Source organism: Labrus mixtus, chromosome 2, assembly GCF_963584025.1.
Source record: "Labrus mixtus chromosome 2, fLabMix1.1, whole genome shotgun sequence".
Classification (NCBI taxonomy): Eukaryota; Metazoa; Chordata; class Actinopteri; order Labriformes; family Labridae; genus Labrus; species Labrus mixtus.
In genome coordinates, this window is record NC_083613.1 from 4,712,352 (window position 1) to 4,734,830 (window position 22,479).

The window sequence follows — 22,479 nt, forward strand, 5'->3', positions numbered from 1 at the left end:
AAATTGTAGACAAAAACAATAGAGGTCCTAACAAGGGCCCTTGGGTCTCCTCAATAGTCTTTCTAGGGCAGGAGTTATACTGACTGTTAATAACAATAAGTCCTCTATGCACACTTCAGTTAGTCATGGAGAGAGGCGCTGGTGGAGCAGTGGTTAGTGCGTGCGCCCCATGTATGGAGGCTATAGTCCTCAAAAGCGGGCGGCCCAGGTTCGAATCCGGCCTGTGGCTCCTTTCCTGCATGTCATTCCCCACTCTCTCGCTCTCCCTGATTTCCAACTCTATCCACTGTCCTATCTCTCCATTAAAGGCACAAAAAGCTCAAAAATAAATCTTAAAAAAAAAAAAAAATTTAGTCATGGAGTGCCACAAGGTTCTGTGCTTGGACATATTCTCTTCACATTATATATGCCTCCTCTGAGTAATAACTTAACTAATAACTGATTGGTGACAACACCTAATAAATACTATGTATGTTTTCTTTTCCTACTTTGTTACTGCATAAACACCCGCTGTGTGCCACCTCTTCTTGGCATCCAATATTGCATGAAGAGCACAGAGAAAAAAAACGAAGACGGGATGAGAGACGGATCACAATGATCAAGAGAAGAAATGTCAGGTTGACAGGTAGTCACGACAAAACTGTCTGGGAATGTGTGAACAAAGGAAAGCATGAATATTCTTTCAAAGACCTGCTTTCACCCAGAATGACACGGAGAGTGAATATTGCTTTTCCCTTTTTGTTCCCAGAAGCGAGTCACACATTACTCTGCATTAGGAGTTCTTCTATTTTCTATTTCTGAAAGCAGGTGAGAGTGAGCTGAACTTACAAACGTCTGCGTGAGAGGTAAGACTGAACCCACACATGTGCAGTGTATGTGCATGTAAACGACTCATGCAGAGTTATCTTAACAGTTTTCACCATGTCATTTGTGTTATATATCTCACATATAACGCCTTAACGTCCAATGTGTTCTGATTATAGGTTTCAATGCTTTACCATGGCTCACTACCCTTTGGCATCCCATATGCACAAAGTAGCATCAGTAATTCATATGGTACTCTCTTGCATAATGTGTCGTTTTTCCTAATTCTTACTTTGTGATCAAGTCTCATCTTAAGTCTAGGTAACTGTAAAAACAGAGTAGACTATATTATGGGTACTATATGCAGTTGGGTAGGTAAACAGACAGGTAAGCAATCACTCCAATCTTGATAAAATAATCACCCCAGAGCTACGGCTAAGGTGTTATTGTGAACTGCACCATAGTTCAACTGTCACTCAAAACTGTCATCACAGCTCCGCAACCCCATCGATTCTGTATCATCTGCAAGGAGCACATGACAATATCATGCAAAAGCGATTTTTTGGAGCAAAGCCCTACCACACAAACATAGGCTGAAATACACACACATGCACAAACAGGATGCTATGGACATGCACTAATGGGTACGGTACATGGTTCAAGGGCACCTCGACTGTGCTCAGGAAGTGAACTGGCGCTCTCAAGCTACCAGACAAATTTGCAGATTTGGTCTTGACCCTCCGGTTCCCAACCCGAGTCCCTACTGACTGAGCTACTGCCGCTCTAACACTCTCTTATCAACACTAATTGCGATTGAGCTATAACGACTCTTGCATTTGCAGAAGACCATGTGATACTTTGGTATCATCAATATGGTTGTGTCATTATTCAAGTCGACTCCGTTAAGGAGTGGTTGATTTGCAAGTTGGACTTTTGGCCTTCTCTGGTCTCTGAGTTGTGCGGGAACAGTTGTAATACCTGAACAAACAGACGATGACACTCATGAAGAATAAGACATCAATTATTTTTTCACATTAGTCAAAACCTTCAGTCAGTTTGTATATCTGTCAGAGTGAGGTCTGTAAAATGCACAAGCAGTTACCTCTTGTTACAGTAGGGGCCGCCAGAGAGAAAAAAAGTCCAATCATAAAGATGCAAACTTAACCATAATCAACCATCCTGTTGCCCAGTGTCAGACAAAACAGTTAACTGCATGCAGACCAGAAGGGCCTTTTTTGTGAAAACCCCCCCAAAAAATACCATTTACGTATGTACAGGACAAGATCAGTAAAAATAAGACACTGCTTTGTCCGCAGGGGTCGCCAAAATAAGACTGGACCAAAGTTGGTTCAAAATCGGCTTTACAGATTTATTTATCTTAATTTTATAAATAGGTGGAAAGTGGAAGATAGAGAGGAAAGTCAGGAGAGGAGGGATGACATGCAGCAAATGCCTAACTGAACTATCAATGTAACCCAGACTGCTGCAAAAATGACTCAGCCTTAAACGGGTGCACCTCAGTGTGTTTCTCTAAGATATGTTTATCAGCTGTTTCTGAGGTCGTGAGTGAACTTCATCTAAAAATATAAGAAATTCTCATTTTAATTCAATGTTACCTTTAGCAGTTTTATACCTTCTTTAAGAGCACTTTACTGCAGCCTGGCATACGGCTTTTTATCCTGAGCATGATAAGAGACCCATAGCACTCCCATTTATCTTGTTCCCTGGCTAACACCTGATTTATTTTTGAAAAACCTGTTTGAAGACATTTCAGAGACTACACTGCATGTCACAGTTCAAATAGTTGCAGTAACAGCAAGCAGGCTTTCACCTCGGGCATCTATTCTAAATGTTCCAAAAGTGGGAAAATAGAAACAGCATTTCAGCTAGACAGTATACGCAGCATGTATTTGTCCTGATGTCCTTCCTGATATTCACATTAAGCTTATCTTTTTCTACAATGTCAAGTTTAGTAACACCTGCTATAAAAAAAAAGGACATGGAATATTATTTTAAAGGTTAGACATCACAAGGAAATAGCTTCTGATGATATAGTCTATTTTTGCTTTTTTTTTTTTTTTTAATGCACAAGCATCTTACAAAAGGTTACTTTCACTTGCCCTTCTGCAGCAGGAAAAGGCTAACTCAGAGGGTGGGTGCACTGTAAGTAGTGACATTGGCGGTAATGTCAAACATGTTGGGTAGTTCTTAGTGCTCTGTTTATGATCAGCAAAGTTCCCCGGAGACGATGCTATGCTGGCATGAACCTCCATTACAGTCGTTCCCCCAGAGATTACCAGCAACTGAACAACACAACACAGGTCTTCATGTACCGATGACTGTGCACTCTGCCTGCACACAGGAGTGACAGCAGAGAGGCTAACATCATAGCCTTGACCCCACATATTGACCCCTGCTGGGCCACACTTATGATCTTTCTGAGGACATATGGCAATCATGATGAGAAATGATACACTCATCTTTCATTTATTTAAAAAAAAAAAAAGCTGAAAAAAATTAAGGTACACACAGATTGCTTAGGGTTCAAATGAGTGGCCAAACATTCATTCATTCATACAAAACATTTTTAGTAACTGTGTTTCCTTTGACACAAAATATTTTGATATATATGGGCCATTCTACCGAATCGGTTCAAAGTCAGGTTGGAAATATTTAGAAATTTTTTAAGTTTTATTCCCACATTTTTTTCCCTATATATATATTGTTCCACATCTGAAGTACACATATCTAGTAAAAGAACAGTCAAATTTGATATTGTATTTTTAGACTGTTTTGGAATGTATTTCCTCTCCCCAAATTTGTCACTACCTAAACATAGTATTAAACTATGATAAAAACAATTTTATGTTAACCTGCTAATATTATGTTTACTTCCCTTATGTAAAGATTATTTTTACACGTTTTTATTAAAGGTTTTCACAATAAAATCAATAAAAAATATTTTTTTAACAAATTTCAAATTTTGATTTTCAAAATCTATGTGTAATCTTTCTTTCCAAAAAGTCAAATGCTGATCAGATTGATTTCAGAGTTAATGATTTATGAGATGGAACATACAGTTAATCAATCAGTATTATAACATTTTAGTTAATAGCTCAATATATATATATATATATATATATATTTATATATATATATTGACCTTTAGCACTTTAATAGTCTGTGTCCCCTACATCCCATTCTCTCTCTATTCCATTCCTATTTATCTGTCACCACTTATGTTTGCCTGGGTTGCTTGTTATCTGCTTCAGAGGTCTTGCAGTTATTATTCTCCTCCTGTGTTGCTACTTTTCTTTTTGGAATACCCTAACCCAACATATAAATAGTCAACGTTAACATTAAAGGGATAAACCATGTGGTCAAGGGACAAAACTTTCCTTCCTGAAGAAGGATGCCAGATTGGCTTCCTTCAGGAGACCCATGTTTCAGATCTCAAACACATGAAACTATGTAGAAGCTGGGTGGGTCAGGTGTTTCACTCCTCTTATAACAGCAGTAACCATGGGGTGGCGATTCTTATACACAGCAGTCTTTTGCATTTAAGGTGGACAATGAGATTAAAGATAAGGAAAAAATGAAGATTCTACAAATGCCTACTCAATATACTTTTTTAGAACTGGGCTTGCCATGCTCGGATAATATTGGGTTGGCTTCGCTCATACAGTGAATCTTGATTCAACCTTCCGCATCGATTCCTGGGCCTTCCTCCTTTTACTACCTGTTACATGACACTTGTCCAATAAGCTTGTTTAATGTCCAACGTAAAAGGTCAAATGGAACTTAATAATGAGTACATAGAAGACGTCTGGCAATTGCATCAAAACTGTGTTTCCTTGCAATGGACTGAGGGAAACTCAATATAAAATTTGTCATAAACGTACTTGGCAATAAAAACGGATTCTGATTCTAATTGTACAACCTGCTGGAAATATCTACAGAAGCTTTTGAAATGAAGGCAATAACTGGTATAATACCCCAGGATCTTCAGCTCAACCAGAAAGGCAAAACATGGGAGCCTATGCTATGCTCCTGGCTAAAACACTTAAAATTCATAGATACAAAGTTATGCCGCGACCCCGGATTTGACACCATTGGGCAACAATTTCTGGATCAGGTTTAAAAGACAAAAATGTATTAATTTACATAATTAATTTTTTTATGATTTTCTGTATTACCTCAAAAATGAATTAAAAACCTTTGGGGAATTAGTAAATGGTAACATGTGTTCAGACCATCTTTGGATGATCCTTCAAGTAATTGGTCTGACAGTTAATGAGACTGATAGTGTTGCTATGTGATGTTTTTTTTGGTTGAAGCGTCTGCATTTTTAATGTTGCAACTGATGTGACGTACAAGGGAAACTTCACAGATATTAAACATCAAAGTCTGTTAAAAGCTGTTGGGGAGTTCTACGGCTCATTTTTCCAAAGTTATTTTTGCATTAAGTGGCTCCAGAGGGAGAAGTATGGAGCGTGTGTTGAGCACAGCGAGCGTTTGTTGGGCCCATAGACAACACCTAGAATCAGCACCTTGTGTTTCTGTGCCTCCTCCAACCAAACATGTTTCAGTTTATACCAACCTATGTTTTAACCAATAGTAAAAAGTGTAACTTTGTCAATACAGATGACTGGGGATTCATTTGATTATTTCAGGACTGATTTTTTCAATGTTAACATTAACACAAATAAAAAAAAATGCATAAGTAGCTTACATGAAACACAAGCATGGAATTGTAAATATGTCTTCATTTTGACATGAACAAACAAGTATGGGTCGTTTACAGAGAGAGAAACTGCCCCATACACATTCAAGAAGGGAAGAGAATGAATCAGATTAAAACCTTCGGGTGTTGCTGAGATGTTGTATTCTTCAGAATTTGGAACACAGTTGAGGTCACTGTGACCTTGACCTTTGACCACCAGATTCTAGAGAAACATGAATATTTATGCCAAATTTGAAGATTTCCCCCTTCAGGAATTCCTGATCTTTCAAGTTTAAAGAGTGGGATATGAAAAGAAAATATTCAAAGTTGTATTGTCCTTAATGTAAAAAGGTCACTTTAGCCCTTACACAGAATCTCAGAGGAATGTAGAAATCTGTAGGAGAAGGTAACTTACACACAGGACATGCAGGGCCACAGCTCCTTCTGTTCTCTCCTTGTGTGTGAACAGGTCTGTCGGGAACTCGTGCAGAGCTGCAGGGAGACAGAAACATACAGGTCAGAACAGTTAATAAACAGCACAAGAGTGTGTGAATATGTATGTGATGGGGTTGGGACAGGAACATATTTCAAAAGCCCAGCAGGAAGGTGAACCTTTTTGAGCACAGAAAACCATTAAACCCATGTGTTTCTGACAAAAATGGGCCAAAAGAGAAACGCTGCCCAAGTGTGTGTGAAGTGGCAACTGTGCCCTAGCCAAGGACTGCGTATGAGCAGGCCTCCTTCCTGGGAGAGCAACAAGAAGAAGAAAAAAAAAGGGAAATGGAAAAAAGGAGCACTAGGAGGACAAAGCGAGGGCGAAGAGGAGAGAGTCCATTTTATAAATAGCACGAGGGATATTTAGGGTAAGGCAAGAGGGATGGAGAGCAAAAGGAGAGAGGAAAGGTGGTTGGAGTTTCAGCTGTACTTTTCAAACTCCTCTTCTTTGCATGGGGAATATCAGGACAATGGAGCGACAGAAAGCACACTGTTTGTGTGCAGAAGACGGAGATAGAGGAGTGGAAAGTTGGCAGAGGGAGAGAGAGAGTGAAAAGAAGAGGGAGCTTTAAATGGTGCCCTGAGTTATTTTACCCTCGCTCCATGGTTCTTGACTTCCTCCCCTCTCTCTCTCTCTCACGGCCCCCACGGTTTCCCCCCTTCACTGCCCGAGACCCCGCGACAGGCCTCTGGGGCTACCGGAGTGTTTTTAGGAACCTTTGCCTCACACCTCTCAAGGATCAAATCACCCCTGTCATTGTTTCCTCACACACTAATCAGGAGCACATTCGCAGGTCACCGCTAACATCTGTTACATATTTAAGCACCTACTCCTTTTTCATGGGAAAGGCCAACTAGGCACCATGTAGAGATCTTGGATAATGGCTGCTAGCATGCAAAAACATTTTTTTTTTGCCAAAACAGAAATATAATTAGTTAATTTACCTTCGCAGTAAACACAGAGGACCTTGCAGAGATCCTGGTGAAGTAGAAACTAACAAACTCACAGGAGCCTTTAGCATGCTACGGGTAATTCAGGTGTGGGCACTAACAGGTATTCTCATTTTGGGGGTGTGAATTAGCTGATAGCTTCAATTTCTTTTTTGGATATGCTCCAGTAGTTTGCTTTGTCCAGGAGCTATGAGACCGGCTGTAAATCTCTGCAAGGTGATCTTAAATCTTGGGGATGCAGACGATCAATTACTTTCCAATAAAAACTCTGAATATGATAGGCTCAGATCCCTAAACATGAAAAGTTTCCTGATTTTCAGCTGAAGAACTTTTTGTTAAAGCAAAGAGCCTTTAGTTCAAACCATCTCTCTCTATTTAAAGCCCCCAGATTCAATCGACAAAACTCGTTTTTACATTGCAAGAAACAGGATTTGCTGTTTTACTGCTTGCCTCTATCAGATAATCTGTTTTATTTTGTGACTTTAGTGTATAAAACCAGGTCGTTTGGATACAAAACAATATTTGTGATTCAAGCTGTAACACAAAAAAATGTATTGACTGGTGCATCAAAAGACAAGAGACATTAGTGTTCTGCTTAGTAAGATTACCTGTCCATTTACAACTCTGTTTTTGCACATTTACATTTAATCTTCCTATTTAAGACTAGTAATGCTAAGTTAAATCCTGGTTGTATATATTCACATTCTTAGTTTTGATATTTTTAGTGCTTATTTACTTTGTATTTAATATTATATTGTGTTTAAATTTGCTAACATTGTGTTTTTTACTAATATTGTGTTTTTGGACAACCTGCTGCTATAACGCCACAATTTCCCAGTTTGGGATCAATAAAGTTATTCTATTCTATTCTATTCTATTCTATTCTACCTTATTTTAAGTCTGATTTAGAAACGGAGCAATTTAACAGCTTCTTTTTAAGACTCATCACGTGATTGTGATGCGAGGATTTCTGAGCTTGTAATGCAAGTAAACATTTCTGTGCAAATGGAAAATAAAGTGTTATCTTATCTTGTCGAAAAAAATAACAATAAGAAGCAAACTTAAGGCTTTAAAATGGGAGTCTAAAACCTGTGGGTGTCATCTTGGTGGCTTCGACCATTTTTTTTTATCCAGTGCATGTATGGGCTTTGCCGATAAAGTTTAATATTAACATGTTGGACCAAATTCCAAAATGAAAATGATCAACTCTCCAACATTCTTTAGGCTGCATAAGACTGACTTTTGGAATCTTCCAGTCAGTCTTACCCTAATGCTAGATTTGTTTTAAGGTGACTTTAAAAGAATGAACTTTGAAAGTTTAACTCTGATAATCTTGTCGGTGACAGCATGCTCATGATATGAGACTAAAGAATCAGGAACATCAAGGTTACATGGTCTGCATCTCACAGAGCAGAATGCACTTTATTTGAGAGGCAGGTGGGTGAAAGAATGAATGAATAAACTGAGTGAGCCTGGAGTAGTTTATCATCCACCTACATTTAGTCTCAAGAATAAAAAAACCTCCACAAAATGTTCCAGAGACAAAAACCAGAGCACAACAGTTTATTACTTTCCCACTGCTTTATCCCTCTCTCCAAACTTTTTTCTTCTCTGTTGACCTATTTGCATCCACAGCATCTCGCTGCGGTCCCCCCTCTGCACTGCTTAACTGCTCAAACTTTTTAAGCATAACACAATACAGAGCAGCCCGTAAAAGCCACAGAGGGTACAAAGCAGCACAGCAGACGGCCATCTCACAGCGGCAGCTGGATGTGTTTAATATTTACTGTTACAAGCCAGTGTTAGCTTGCTTTAACTCCACCCAACCAAAATGCCAGGCTGGTGTGTAAAGGGAAAGAACAAGCAGCTCTCATGTGAGGGAAGAGGTTCAATGTCGCTGAGAAAAGGATGATACAGATGACAAAAAATCACAATAAGCAGAATGCTGGATCTGATGTGAAAACTCATCCTGCTAATTACAGTTCTAATAAAGATGAAGTTTCCTTTGAGAAGTAGCTGGTACAGAACTGCAACCCCACAACCATCCACTGAACCTTTTTTTTGTAAATGTTGTCTTTGCAGTGGCTGCTGGTGCTTTATTCTCCAGGGTATAGACACAACTTCTTACAGATGGACCAGGATGTATATCTTAGTTCATTAGGTTGATGTTAACACATGATGGAGGAAAAAAAACATTAAACGGCTATAGGGATAGCATCGCAATAATGAAAACTTAGGAAACGATCTATTTCACATAAAAATAATAAATAAACAACAATATGTGCACCTGGTTTACAGGCGTGTGGAGAAAAAACTTAAAATACAGCTGACTCATGCTAATCAGGTCTGCAGCTCTGATCCAGTGACACTGCATGACCCGGTCTTTACGTCTCAGTTCATGGGACATGCCCCTCTGCTGCCTACTTTTTGCTGGTACAGAATAGAATAGAATAGAATAGAATAGATTATAATAGAATTACTTTATTGATCCCAAACTGGGAAATTGTGGCGTTACAGCAGCAGGTTATCCAAACACACAATATTAGCAAATAAACACAATATAATATTAACTACAAAGTAAATAAGTACTAAAAATATCAAAACTAAGAATGAGAATATATACATCCAGGATTTAACTAAGCATTACTAGTCTTAAATATGAAAAGATTAAATACAACATACTTTGCTGGAGGTAGATGTAAATGTTGTAAATGGACAGTATTGACATAGGGAGCTGTCCAGAGCTGTGCAATCAGTGATACACAAGTGACACATGGTGGTGTGTAATGCGTTCCTGAGCGCTCCTGTGCCCATTGAAGAACCTTGGATTTTTCAACTCATACTGCAATGTGAGTCATTGGAGGCCCAGAGCGCTGGATTCTAACACCCAAGAACGACGGATCCGTTAGTACTGGTAGATATATTTAGGTTACTTAAGACACTTTGACTGTTTTAAATCTACATTTTTAGAGCGGATAATATATTTGACTAAATAGCTACATAATATTTACCTTGCCCTTTTAAAAAATGTACATGTACTGTATGTAACGCCTTTTATTGAAAACTAATTAAAGAAATCTACGGGTTAGGGTTAGGGTCATTGAAGGTGTGTCATTCTCCTTCGCACTCTTTGATATGTCACACTGCCACATACATTTGAAACAGATAGACTACTCTTACTACATGGGAACAATGCAACTGTCTGTAGACAAGACCCCAAGAAATAGGCATGGCAGACCTATCATATTTCTTCACTTGTGCAGTGTTAGCTTACCAACACATTATGAAATGGAATAAACATTAAAATGACAAATTGTAACAGGTCTAGTTTACAGGTCTTAGCTGTATTTCCAGACAGCTCATGTTTAAAATGTGTTTTGCAGTAGCAGTAGCACATGGTTAAGTTTGGCGTCTAGGCACCGACCTTATTACTCGCTGCAGATTTGTTTTACATGCATGCCTATAGCCTGAACCTGCGAGTGGATGTTGGAGCAGTGGTGGAGCTGAAGGAATGAGCACAGTGCTGGTGCAAGGCAGAGATAGCAAACAACAACAGAGCAGAAGAACACCTGCAGCTTAAACAGAAGTGGGAGGATGCGTTTGTCAGGTGATTGTAAAGAATGACGCATGTCGAGTGTGTTACAGTGCAGCTTCAGCTCACTGCCTGCAGCTAACTCGCAAGCACGACTCTCTTTTATTCAAAAAAAGAAAACATACAAAGGGTCATTCACTGTGTAGTAGTTCAACACTTGCCTGGAAGCCGGACCTGAATGTATTCAGAATGAAGGCTTACATCAGCAGCCCCCTTATATGAAACAGAGCTACACTGGAGGACCTATTAGCCTGAGACATACAGTATTTATAGCCAAGACCACAATTTGGAAGATTCCCATTTAACAGCTGGTGACAATAAACATTTAAGAGCGAGCTAGGGACAGTATATGTTAACCAACTTAAGGAGATAACTTTTACTTTGTTAGTCTGATATAACCTTCACACATTCACTCAGTGATATACACAGTATCCAGCTGCACTGGCCTGATTTGTGTTGTTGAGCATTTCAGACAAAATGACAACCCTCTTCATGGAGTTTTTCTTCTGGTCTGGTGACAAAAGATGGCAGTGGTCACATCCATACCATCTTGTCTTTGGACTGAACTTATGTTGGACATTTGCATTCATGAAGTAATTGCAAAAAACTCAAAAGATTCAAATCTACATTTCAATGGGGGACATTAAGAGATAACATGCTTGAGCATCAGTTACTGTAAATCATATTTTTTCAAATTGAGCAAAACACTGTGTTCAACTATTTGGTTTTGAAGGGGAAGTATGCAGTCTATCCTATGACCAGCAGGGGGCAACACCCCTGACTGCAAAAGATGCTGTGTATGGAGGTCAACCAATAATTTGACTCTCATTCTAACTCCATCCAGATTGTCTTAATCATCTATTTCTGTGTGTTTAGGATCTCAATGGCTAGTTTCAAGTCTTCTTCTACACAGAATGGTGTAAGAGTAAAACAGGCAGGATATGCGTTAGGAATGGGTCACAGGTCACTATTTAGGCATAGTAATATTTATCCCTCTTGTTCATATGTGATCACATTTTGGTCCTCGAAAAAATACAGAGATGCTGGTGTCTAAAATGCCAAACCTGAGCCTTCAAGACGGTCGTCCACAAATAACTGGTTGGAGTCATGGTGGCTAAGTGAACTTCTTAAAGACTTTCATTTCCTCACAGGTGCTATGACTTCAAGTAGAAGGAAATTCTTGTGCTTCAGCCCCTCCACAGATGGAGGTCGGTGCTCTCGGAGAAGGAGCTAAGACGTCAAAATGAATTCAAAGGACTCCTTCACACAGGCAGAATCCAAAGAAAGTACCGGAGCACGATAATCACTTACGGCAAATTTATTAAGGTGCAAAGGACTAAAGTTTTCGACGCACTTCGTCTTCATCAGAGACAAACTAAAATCTTAAATTATTCAAATAAAAGGGAGACTGGACAAAGAATAACAGGAAGAACGGGAGTTTCAGTCGAGTTTTGATCTCAATTGGTGGCTGGGCTGTCTAACTTACAAATAACAGGATACATCTACACACAGCTTCAGCGCATGTCCGTTCAGTCAGCACACCGCAATTAAGGCAAATTAACTTCAAAAACACTCCTCAGAATTAAGCATTCCTAGAGCTTAATCTATAAGTACATTGAGACTTTTTCGACAACTTGTGATTGCAAATTGTATATTTTGTATTGCATAAAGTGGTAATTTCACCGTCAAGTTTCCAAGGTATGATTATATAAAACAATCCAAGGTTGCTTTCGTCAATGCTTATTTCGGGCCACAAATGATGCATAAAGCCAACTCTGACGCTCAGTACTCTGAATTTCTTACACCTACTAACCCATTCATTAAAACAAGGCCATATGATCGCATTCAAATGATTACACAGCCAAAAGATCAAGAGTCTTCTTTCATCAATACTTTTAGCAGTTCCTTACTTACGCATCGGCTGGATTTCTGCGGTGAGTCACTTATTCAAACACATTTTACCACAAGACAACTAAGCAAAGGGAAAGGAGGCTTTCATGTCCAACAAAAGACACACACTGCTAGGAGACACCTTACGTCAACAGAAACCATCAAGGACAAAGGATTCTGGGCATATTTTCAGTCGGCAAAAATTCAAGATTGAGAACTCACAGAGCAGACAAGAACTCTGCTGCATCTGTTGGAACAGACGTTTACACATATGTTAGTGAAAAGGAAAAATATCTCAAACTTATCATGGACTGTAAGTATCCACTCACACCAGCCCCCTTTGATCTGTTTCATCAATACCAGCACTCATGCTTATAAAGTGTGCTCGACTGTTTTGGTCTGAACACAAAACGCCATAGCAACAGAGAAAGGGTCTCCTTGAGAGAGAGAGAGAGAGAGAGAGAGAGAGAGAGAGAGAGAGAGAGAGAGAGTGTTTAAGTAGCAGCAGGGGGAGGTGGGCAAAAAAAATAATAGAGTGTCGGTCTTCAGCGGAGGGGAGTCACTCCTCGGTTGCAGCCTCTGCTCCGCCGAGGTGTATTTGCCATTAGTGCTGACGTTTAGTGTACTACATGCAGAGTACGGGCAGAGATGCAGTGCATTATGCATGATGTTTAGGGAGCAGAAAAAGAAACAATGATTACATGTGCCCTGTGGTATGATGGGAACAGTGATGTGTGTTGGACTGTTAGGAGGAGGAAACCTGTTAGAGATGTGATACATGCATGTAGCCTTAACTTTAGCATTTCAATAGTCTGTTTGACCTAGCCATTTTGGATTTCCCTCAGCATGACTCTTATCACTCTGATAGCCTGCTTGATCTTTGTATTTTTCTGTGAATAAAGACTTTGTTGAACCTGTAGTCATGTGCTTGGGGATTCTTTCACCGTTTAAACTGTGTAGTCTCATGGAGACTTTGCCGTGTGAGCGGGTTAGGTCTGATGAAGATCCGAGCAGAAACGCACAGATGACGAGCAGCTACATAATAAAATCTGAATCTATAGCTCCTTTTAGCATGTTTATGCTGAGTCATCATAATATAACATCTTATTTCTTTGTTCAACGTTTTCGCTTTCACTCACTTTTTGCATATGTCACTTGACCACTGATGCTCTCTCTCTCTCTCTCTCTCTCGCTCTCGCTCGTGGCAGCTTTAGGTGAAGCCAGCCTACTAGCCGAACATTGTGATAAAATGAACTAAAGGCAAATAGACTTTTTTTTAGGGGTGGGGAAAATAAATATATCATAAAAACAAATATCACTATATGGGTCTCTACTGATTTGATTTTATACAGCACAGCTCTTCTGGACAGTGATGTGGACTGAACGGCTGCAATGGGTAACTTTAGTTGTCAAGGGCTTGCTTGACAATGAAAGAAAGAAAGAAAGAAAGAAAGAAAGAAAGAAAAAAGAAAGAAAGAAAGAAAGAAAAAAGAAAGAAAGAAAAAAGAAAGAAAAAAGAAAGAAAGAAAGAAGGAAAGATAGAAAGAAAGAAGGAAAGAAAGCTAGAAAGAAAGAAGGAAAGAAAGCTAGAAAGAAAGAAAGAAAGATAGAAAGAAAGATAGAAAGAAAGACAGAAAGAAAGAAAGAGAAAGGACGAAAGAAAAGACAGAAAGAAAGAAAGAAGGAAAGAAAGACAGAGCGAAGGAAAGAAAGAAAGAAAGAAAGGAAGGAAGAAAGAAAGAAAGGTAGGAAGAAAGAAAGAAGGAAATGAAGAAAGAAAGGAAAGAGAGAAAGAAAGAAAGAAAGAAGGAAAGAGAGAAAGAAAGAAAGAAAGAAAGAAAGAAAGAAAGAAGTGATGTAATTATTGGCGGGTTAATTAGTGCAGTTGTAAGTGAGGTCACTGGGATGAACCCTCCACAGCTGCAGAGGGGGCTTTGACCCCAAATAGCCTATGGCTGGCTGTAGTAAACACACACACACACACACACACACACACACACACACACACACACACACACACACACACACACACACACACACACACACACACACACACACACACACACACACACACACACACACAAATACAGACCAACATGAACACGCAGATGGAGCGAGACACACACAAAACATGCCAAAGGGGCAGCAGGATTTTCATGGTTTCCCTTTCTGCAATCATCTCGGTCACCTGTTCTTCTTCGCTATGAACAATCAAGCAGCAGTCAATGTATCAATCAGTAATCAGGCTTCAGCGTGCCGGGGGGACACATTCTGCCTCGGTCTGCTTCACTCTCCTGACTGCCCGCGTGCTTGCCCACGCCTGCATCATCCCATGCCAGTCTAATTTAGCTTGCAATTTGGAGGGAGCCCCAGCGAGCATGCTGAGGGGTCTCTGAGTCGATCCGAGCATGACTTCTGTTTGGCTTGTTTTTTCCTCGTGCCGGAGCTCTGCGGCTCCTTTGCATCTCCTTTACGCTCCACTGAACCTTTCAGATGCACAAGCGTGTCACGCTAGCTGCTGTGTTGTTGCATTTCATCCAAATCTCCCTGGCCTCTTATTACATCCTCCACTCTTTCTGGCTTCCTTCTGCATTATTTGTTCCGTCAGTGTATTGTTGCCAGACTGCGTGGACGCTCTTAATAAACTCACTGACTCGTTCTATTCTTCTCACTAAAAAGAGAGAAAGGTTTGTGTCATATTGGCTTCACTTAAAAACCACTGTGCCATAAAATAAAGTGACTGGATTAATACAGGACTGGATCAAGTCTTTAAAATGGGGCATTCAGAACAAACAAAAAAAAAAGCAATTTCAAATCAGATTAGATCACTTAATCCTGTTTGGCTTTTGATCTGGATCACATTTTGTGAGCCGGGTAAGGATACCTTTGTTTGTAAACATCCAGATTATCTTAATCCAAGCAGAAGGGGGTTGATACGGGTAGACACAAAATAAATACAACTTCTATATTTGTCCAGTCAAACAATAAAAACATATCATGTAGTTTCTACTGTATCTATTTGTTTAAACGTTGCACTAGTTTTTTTTTAATACAAATAAATTCTTAAAATAGAATAAGAAGACATCACATTTGAGTTTTTTTGATATGGAGCATAAAATTATACCCAAATAAAACATAATATCAGAAAAAAAACGATTTTTATAAAACTATATATTATTCAAATGAAACAGTCAAATATTGCCGATCGTTAAAAGCAGGTTCAAGGTCTTCATGACTCTACCTGAACCCCGATGACCAAGGCCCAACCAAGACCATTGACCCGTACAGTAACTTGATTTATCAGATCACTTAGATCTGTCACCTTTTGTAGTGGCCAGATCTAAGTGATCTGATAAAAAAATATATATATATATATTAATTGTTGGCCAATATTCAGAGGCTATTGTCCTCCAAGTGAAATGTAGATGGTAAATGGACTTCAGCTTGTATAGTTCTTTTCTAGTCTTCTGACTCCTCAAAGCTCTTTTACACCACATGTCACACCTACACATTCACACACTGATGGTAGAGATGCCATGAGACCATCAGAAGTAACTAATCCCATTTATACACATTTATACATTTAGCAACTTGGGGTTAAGTGTCTTGCCCAATGACACATCGGACATGTTGCTGCAGGAGCATGATTCTCTCTCTCTCTCTCTCTCCAATTTCTGACTCTATCCACTGTTCTATCTCTAAATACAGGCATAAAAGCCCCCCCAAAAAACTCACTGAGCAAGGTTACAGCAGCAGAGTCAGACCAGGAACTAACAACACTTTTTAGTAGAACTGTTTAGCAGAAGAGACGAAAGGTATACATTCAGCCGCACAATATGTAACTGATTGCCACCTAAGACGAACAGTCTTAGGTCTTCAGTTATTCCACTTAATTTTATTAAGTTAATCATTTTATCTTAATTGATTTTATTTAATTTAAGGTATTTTTGCACATTTGCGACCCCTGATACCATTCATGCCAAAGAAGAATCACAAAGAAGAATCACAAAGAAGAATCACAAAGAAGAATTCTTGTTGCACTCAAACTTGTATGCCATTATACTGATGGACACACGCACATTTTTTATGGTTATAAACATGTACAAGTAAAAAAAAGAAATGATGTTTAACCTGTAAACATTTTACTCTCACAGTCAGGTCAGGATTAAATGAATCACATCCACACACTGTTTGGTAAATTGCTCACCCACACAACTCTCCTCTGTGTGTTGACAAGAGAAGGCAGCTAACAGAGCCCACCTTCTCTGCTGAGTGATGAAGAATGATTCCAGGTTCATTTTAATTCATAAAAAAATGTTTACACATTTCAGGATTCCTCCATATTTGTAAATATTGTTCCCAAAGTAAATTATTTTCCCTGACTTTGTAAAGATAGCAAAGCGACCAAACAATCCAAAGTTATTTTCTGTCAATGGCTGGACATTTCAGCCTTATGTGTACAGATCATCATGTCATCATCATATATGTGTGAGAGTGTGTGGGTTTATCTGTGAAATCGAGATGAGATCAGTGGGAGGGCCATGCACATGCATATGGCTGCGTTGCTTTAGCTCTTGGCCTGAAATTCTCTCTCACACATCTACTGTACAAATCCCAGTAGAAAACCAACTCTCCCTCCATCTTTCATGTTATTTATAACCAGCACAGAGATGGGGGTGAAAAGGTGGAGTAATGCTTTAGAGTCTTTGGGGATTTCCTGCAATCTCTGCGGTTTAAATATAAACCAGGAAGCCCCCTTTGCCCCCACCACACCGCTTTCTGACCCACTGCTTCCGCATTGCTATGAAGAGCAAGAAAACCACTGGCTGCTGCATATTTTACAAGTACATCAAAAATAATCTCCAGTGAAATCTGGATGTTCTCTTCTTATATTAGCTAATGAGAGAAAAAACATAACAACCCCCCCCCTCCCTGTTAAAACAAGTGAAGAGCCAAGAAAGCATCTGCATGTCATATATCCTCTCATACAGGTCCCACAGACGTCCAGCTTCATGGATGCCAATGGTTTCATTAGGCGTGCAAAATGTGTTAATAAGCTTAATGCAGTCACAGTGAATTATTCAGAGTGTCTTTAGTGGGATGGAACTGCTAAAGCGAGCTGCTTACTGTTCATGTTTCTTCGATGTTCATCGCAAATGTGATTTCATATCACCAGTATTCTCCCCGTGAACACAGTGGAAGAACATCATGAGGAGGAACTGAAAAGTTCAGCAACAATAAGTGTCACTGAGTACTGCTGGACAATATGGCTAAAAATATGATCACAGTTATTTGTTCTTTATTTATCCATTCTAATATTTACCAGGATGGAAGTATGGAAAGTATCCTGATAAATATGAATTTCATTCATTGGTAGTTCTTATCACGGTCAATACTCTTAGATACAGTGTGGGGACTGCCAGCTGAGCTGCTGCTAACATGAGCTCATCTTGTTTCAAGTTTAGGATTTTTCTTCTTCTCTTTCACAAAGTTTTTAATAGAATTTGACTAATCAACAAGGTCTCCTTCTCAAACAGACTATCGAAATTCACTTTACAATGTCTTAAAGGTATTCAACAAGATGTATCCAATATCTAACATACTGTATAATATATTTATTTACTTTTTATTTTACCCTTGAGGGTTTTTAGTATTTTATATTTATTTAAAGTTAGAAAATAAATGTATGTGTGTTTTCTTTGCTGATCAGGTACCAAAAGCATTTTAATACACATTGTACTTTTTGTATGTGACCAATAACATTTGTATACAAAATTTGAATTTGAGAAGACATGGGGGTAAATGTTTTGCAATGTAATGTGTATCTGTACTCTGATATTTTTACTTCACGTTGAAAACCAAATACTTCAGACTGGCTGTTCCTCTTTGTAATATGCTGTTTAATGTATTCTTCAGTAAAAATGTCAAAAGTTATCAATAAGATCAACAATAGTTTTGTTTTTTTTAACTTCATGATTAAAATATATTGACTTTGCTCGTGCAAAAATACGTACTCTCACCCTCTTTCTGTATGGTGATGATGTTACCTCTCCAAGTGAGAGCCCAGGCGTCTTATATAACACAGGGCAAGGCTCCGTATGCTCAAAAAAAGGGAGGGCAGGGGAGGGGGGGCACTTAGGGATATGTGTGTGAAACAGAGCGAGAGCAAAAGACACAGTGAGGGTATGTGTGTGTGTGTGTGTGTGCATGCGTGTAAAATTTTGCCCTGTTCCCTCCTCACTGATGATATAATACTTTCAGGCCGTTGTCATGGAAACGAACAGGCACCATGGCTGGATTTGGCGTTGGGGGGTAAGACGACGGGGGAGGGGGTTGTCTAACTGCATTTGTAGATTTGGATGGCAGGCTCTTATTTGGATTGCGCTGTGTGTATTTGATTGTGTGTATGAAAGAGATTTTGTGTGTTAGGTTGTGTGTGTGTGTGTGTGTGTGTGTGTGTGTGTGTGTGTGTGTGTATATGTGTTAGGGTTAGTTTGTGTATACACACAGATGCTGTGGCTGTTACTGTTTTGCTGTTCTGATGACTAAGCATATTATGTTACAGTTTGGTGCAGACCAGATCCAACCTCTGGAGTAAAAAGGCTCAACCGAGGATTTGTGTACATGTTTGTTCGTGTGTGTGTGTGTGTGTGTGTGTGTGTGTGTGTGTGTGTGTATTTGTGTGTGATTGATAAACAGACAGAAAGACACAGAGTGAGAGATATAGGGCAGTGCAAACACACTTGATCTGTGTAACTGTTTGATGAAGCACTATTTTTATCCCTGTGTGTACCAACTCCCCTTAAAAGACACTCAGTCATATACGGAATAAACTCTGGTTTCTGGGTCAAACTAGTTTCTTAGTAAAAAATGTGATTATGATTGTTGATTGTTTTCGTATTTTTTTATTTATCACACACAAGAGTATGACATAGTAGAAGGAATACACAGTCAAAACCACCAACATGAGCCATATGACAGGAAACATAAACACAACCTTAATATCAAAGATAACAAATGAAAGTGCAGGAATTTAGTTAATAAAGAGAAAAGAAATGTTTAACTTATTGAAAGAAGCAGGAGATGTTGCCATAAGAAATTAAAAACTATTTTAACAACTTTTGCTGACTATTTTAAAAAAAGCTACTAAAATTCACGACGTAACTAATCATGAGCAGTTTCAACTGGTTGAGAAACAGTCACATTTTATTGCAATGCTTCTGTATATGACCCACAAAAGCAGACCAGACTATTAGCTGGAGGTTTGCCAATTTCTCAATTACTATTACACATTTTTGATGCCTGTCAGTCAAAAGAGTTTTGATATTCCTGACAAAGTTTTGCAGCTAGCTAGCTGGTAAACGAGGCACGCAGGGAATCCTTTGCATGCATGTAAAGTACAGGACATGATCAAAAAGTTGATGAAATGCAAAGGGTTTAAGAAAAAGGACAATGATCAAGCACAGACTCTTCCTTGTTTTGAAATAATCTTACTTGTCCTCTTAGACATGAATGCAATATGGCTATTTTATTTCTGCAATACATTACAAACTTGGCATTACAAAATTTTTTGTATCTGCGTGTATTAGGGTGATCCAATCTAGAGTCACTTGTGAAAACAGCAGAAAGTAAAAAGAATTAGCACAGATTCACAGTCTGGTGGAACGCAGGAGAATGCTAGACAGATGGCTCACCACAGTTCTAGTGATCTCCCACATTTCCCCAAGAAAACACTCAAGACACCACCAGTGCCACCTCAGAAAACCCACCCCAGCCAATGAAGGAATAATCAAGTGGCCCAATATGAGGACCCCAAGGAGTGGGCCATTCTTAATGAAGACTTGAACTAGATCCTTGCAGTTGTTCAAGCCGAACCTACAGAAGGCTGGAGTCAATGATAGCTATCACATAAAACTTGGCAAGAGAACACTTTAGTATGGTGCCACAGAAGGAGAACAAAGCAAAGCCAGAAGTCCAGCCTTAACAGAAGGGAAAGGGAAATCAAACACCTGAGGTAGGAGATCAAAACTTTGAGGAAGCAATTCAAAATGGCAAGCAGCGAGGAAAGACAAGGAATAAAATAAATACCAGCCAATCTCACAGACCTGATTAGCAGAGGGGAACAATGGCCTTGGACCAAAGGACCAGAGCTGAAAGATTAAAGAAAAGACGGAAAAGCGAGGAGGCTGCAAGAGGCCAGTTCATAAAAGATCCTTACCCCTTCACCAAATCTCTTAGGTGAGGCAAAGTCTGGAATCCTCACAAACTCTAAGGAGGAGTTGAATGAGTTTGTAAAGGAAACATTCAGTGATCCATCAAGCAATGATGCTCCGGCAGAAAACCACCATTGTTGCCACGTAAATCTACCAACTACAACCCTATTCACAAAACCCCAATCATGGAGAGAGGTTCAGGATGTTGATAAGCATGCCAGGTCATCTTCCAGTCCAGGTCCCAGCAGTATACCATACAAAGTTTACAAAAAATGCCCCAAGCTCCTCAGAAGGCTCTGGAAACTCATGCAAGGACTTTGGTCCAAGGACATTGTTCCACTATGCTGGAGAAAAGCAGACGGGTGCTTTGTGCCCAAAGAACAGAACTCTGCACAAATTAATAAATACAAACTATCTCCTCTCTTTGTGTGGAGGTCAAGGTTTTTTTCTCGGTGCTGGCCGGACAAATGACTGCTTATATGACAAAGAATGGATACATCCACACCTCTATCCAGAAAGTGGATGTCAAAGGCTTTTCTGGATGTCTGGAGCACACAGGAGCCCTTAGCCAACTCATATAAGAAGCAAAGGAGGTGAAAGGCAATGTCACAGTTGTATGGCTTGACTGTCCCATTACTTATGGATCCATCCCCCTCAACTTGATCAAAGTTGCTATGGACCTCTACCACATCCCAGATCACCTCCAGGGCCTGATCACCAGCTACTTAGCAGACATCAAATTAGGATTCCAATCCCCAAGGTTCACGACACAGTTTCAGCCCGTGGAAAAAGGAATTAGTAACAAGATGCACAATCTCCCCCATTTGGTTTGTCATGGGAATTAACCTGATTATTTCCCCAGCAAGCAAAAAGGCAAGAGGACCGATAACTGCTGCAAGGAGTCAATAGCCAGCAAACAGGGGATTTATGGATGATCTCATCTTGAAAACACCAACCCATGTGCGGGCGAGGTTTGTCCAAGCGGAATTTGACCATCATTTTGCCATCTGTGCAAGGACGACCTTCAAGCCCAAGGAGTCTAGATGTCTGGTGATCCAAAGAGGGAAACTGATGGAGAAGTTCAAGCTATCTGTTCAGAAGGAAGTGATCCTGAACTTTAAAGGGAAATTGATCAAGTGCCTTGGAAAATGGTTTGTCTGTTACCCTGACAGAATCAAAACAACCTCTTCTACTGAACAAGTGTCAGGCCTGCAAAGAAAAGTGCTGGATTTACTGACATCGCTGGCTTCCTATGCTTATGTGGCTTTTCACTGTTTATGAAATGTCCATGACACAAGTTGAAGGACTAGAGAAGAAGTTCAACAAGCACTTTCGTAGATGGTTGCGAATTCCCCCAAGTTTTATATCTATCTGGCTCTACATGTTCCAAGTGCAGACTATGGATTTCCTCGACATACCAGAATTCCAAAGACCAACACATCCGACAAGCAGGAATAAAAACAAGATCTGGGCAGAAGTGAGCTGCCAGCACTGCAGTCAGGATAGTGTACTCTCATGGCAAGAGACATCATTTGTATCCCCACATTGGAAGACAAGGTCTAGGAACATCACACTTTCAGCAGTGGTCAAAGTCCACTCCCAGGTAACAGGCAACCTTGGTCCAGGATTAAGTCCAAAGCCTAAGGAGGAGGTAAAGCCATCAAGCTTGGAGCACAAAGTGCGTGGACAAAGTGGGAACTTCCTCGGAGGTTAATGACCTGGATGGAACTGTGGCAGCTGGAGCCAGTTTGTATATCCTTTCTGTTATAGAGCAGTGTATGACACTCCCCCAAACCAAGTCAACCTGCATA

The 22,479-nt window shown here is 39.7% G+C and overlaps 1 protein-coding gene across 1 annotated transcript in view; it reads right to left on the reverse strand.

Annotated features, from left to right (window-relative positions):
• The window catches only part of LOC132982019 (sodium/potassium/calcium exchanger 3-like), a 61,309-nt gene that overhangs the window by 17,907 nt on the left and 20,923 nt on the right, over nucleotides 1-22,479 (reverse strand). Inside the window, exon 3 of the mRNA XM_061048247.1 lies at nucleotides 5,943-6,019. Within this exon, the coding sequence (XP_060904230.1) occupies nucleotides 5,943-6,019 (77 nt within the window). The remainder of the gene's footprint in view (nucleotides 1-5,942; nucleotides 6,020-22,479) is intronic.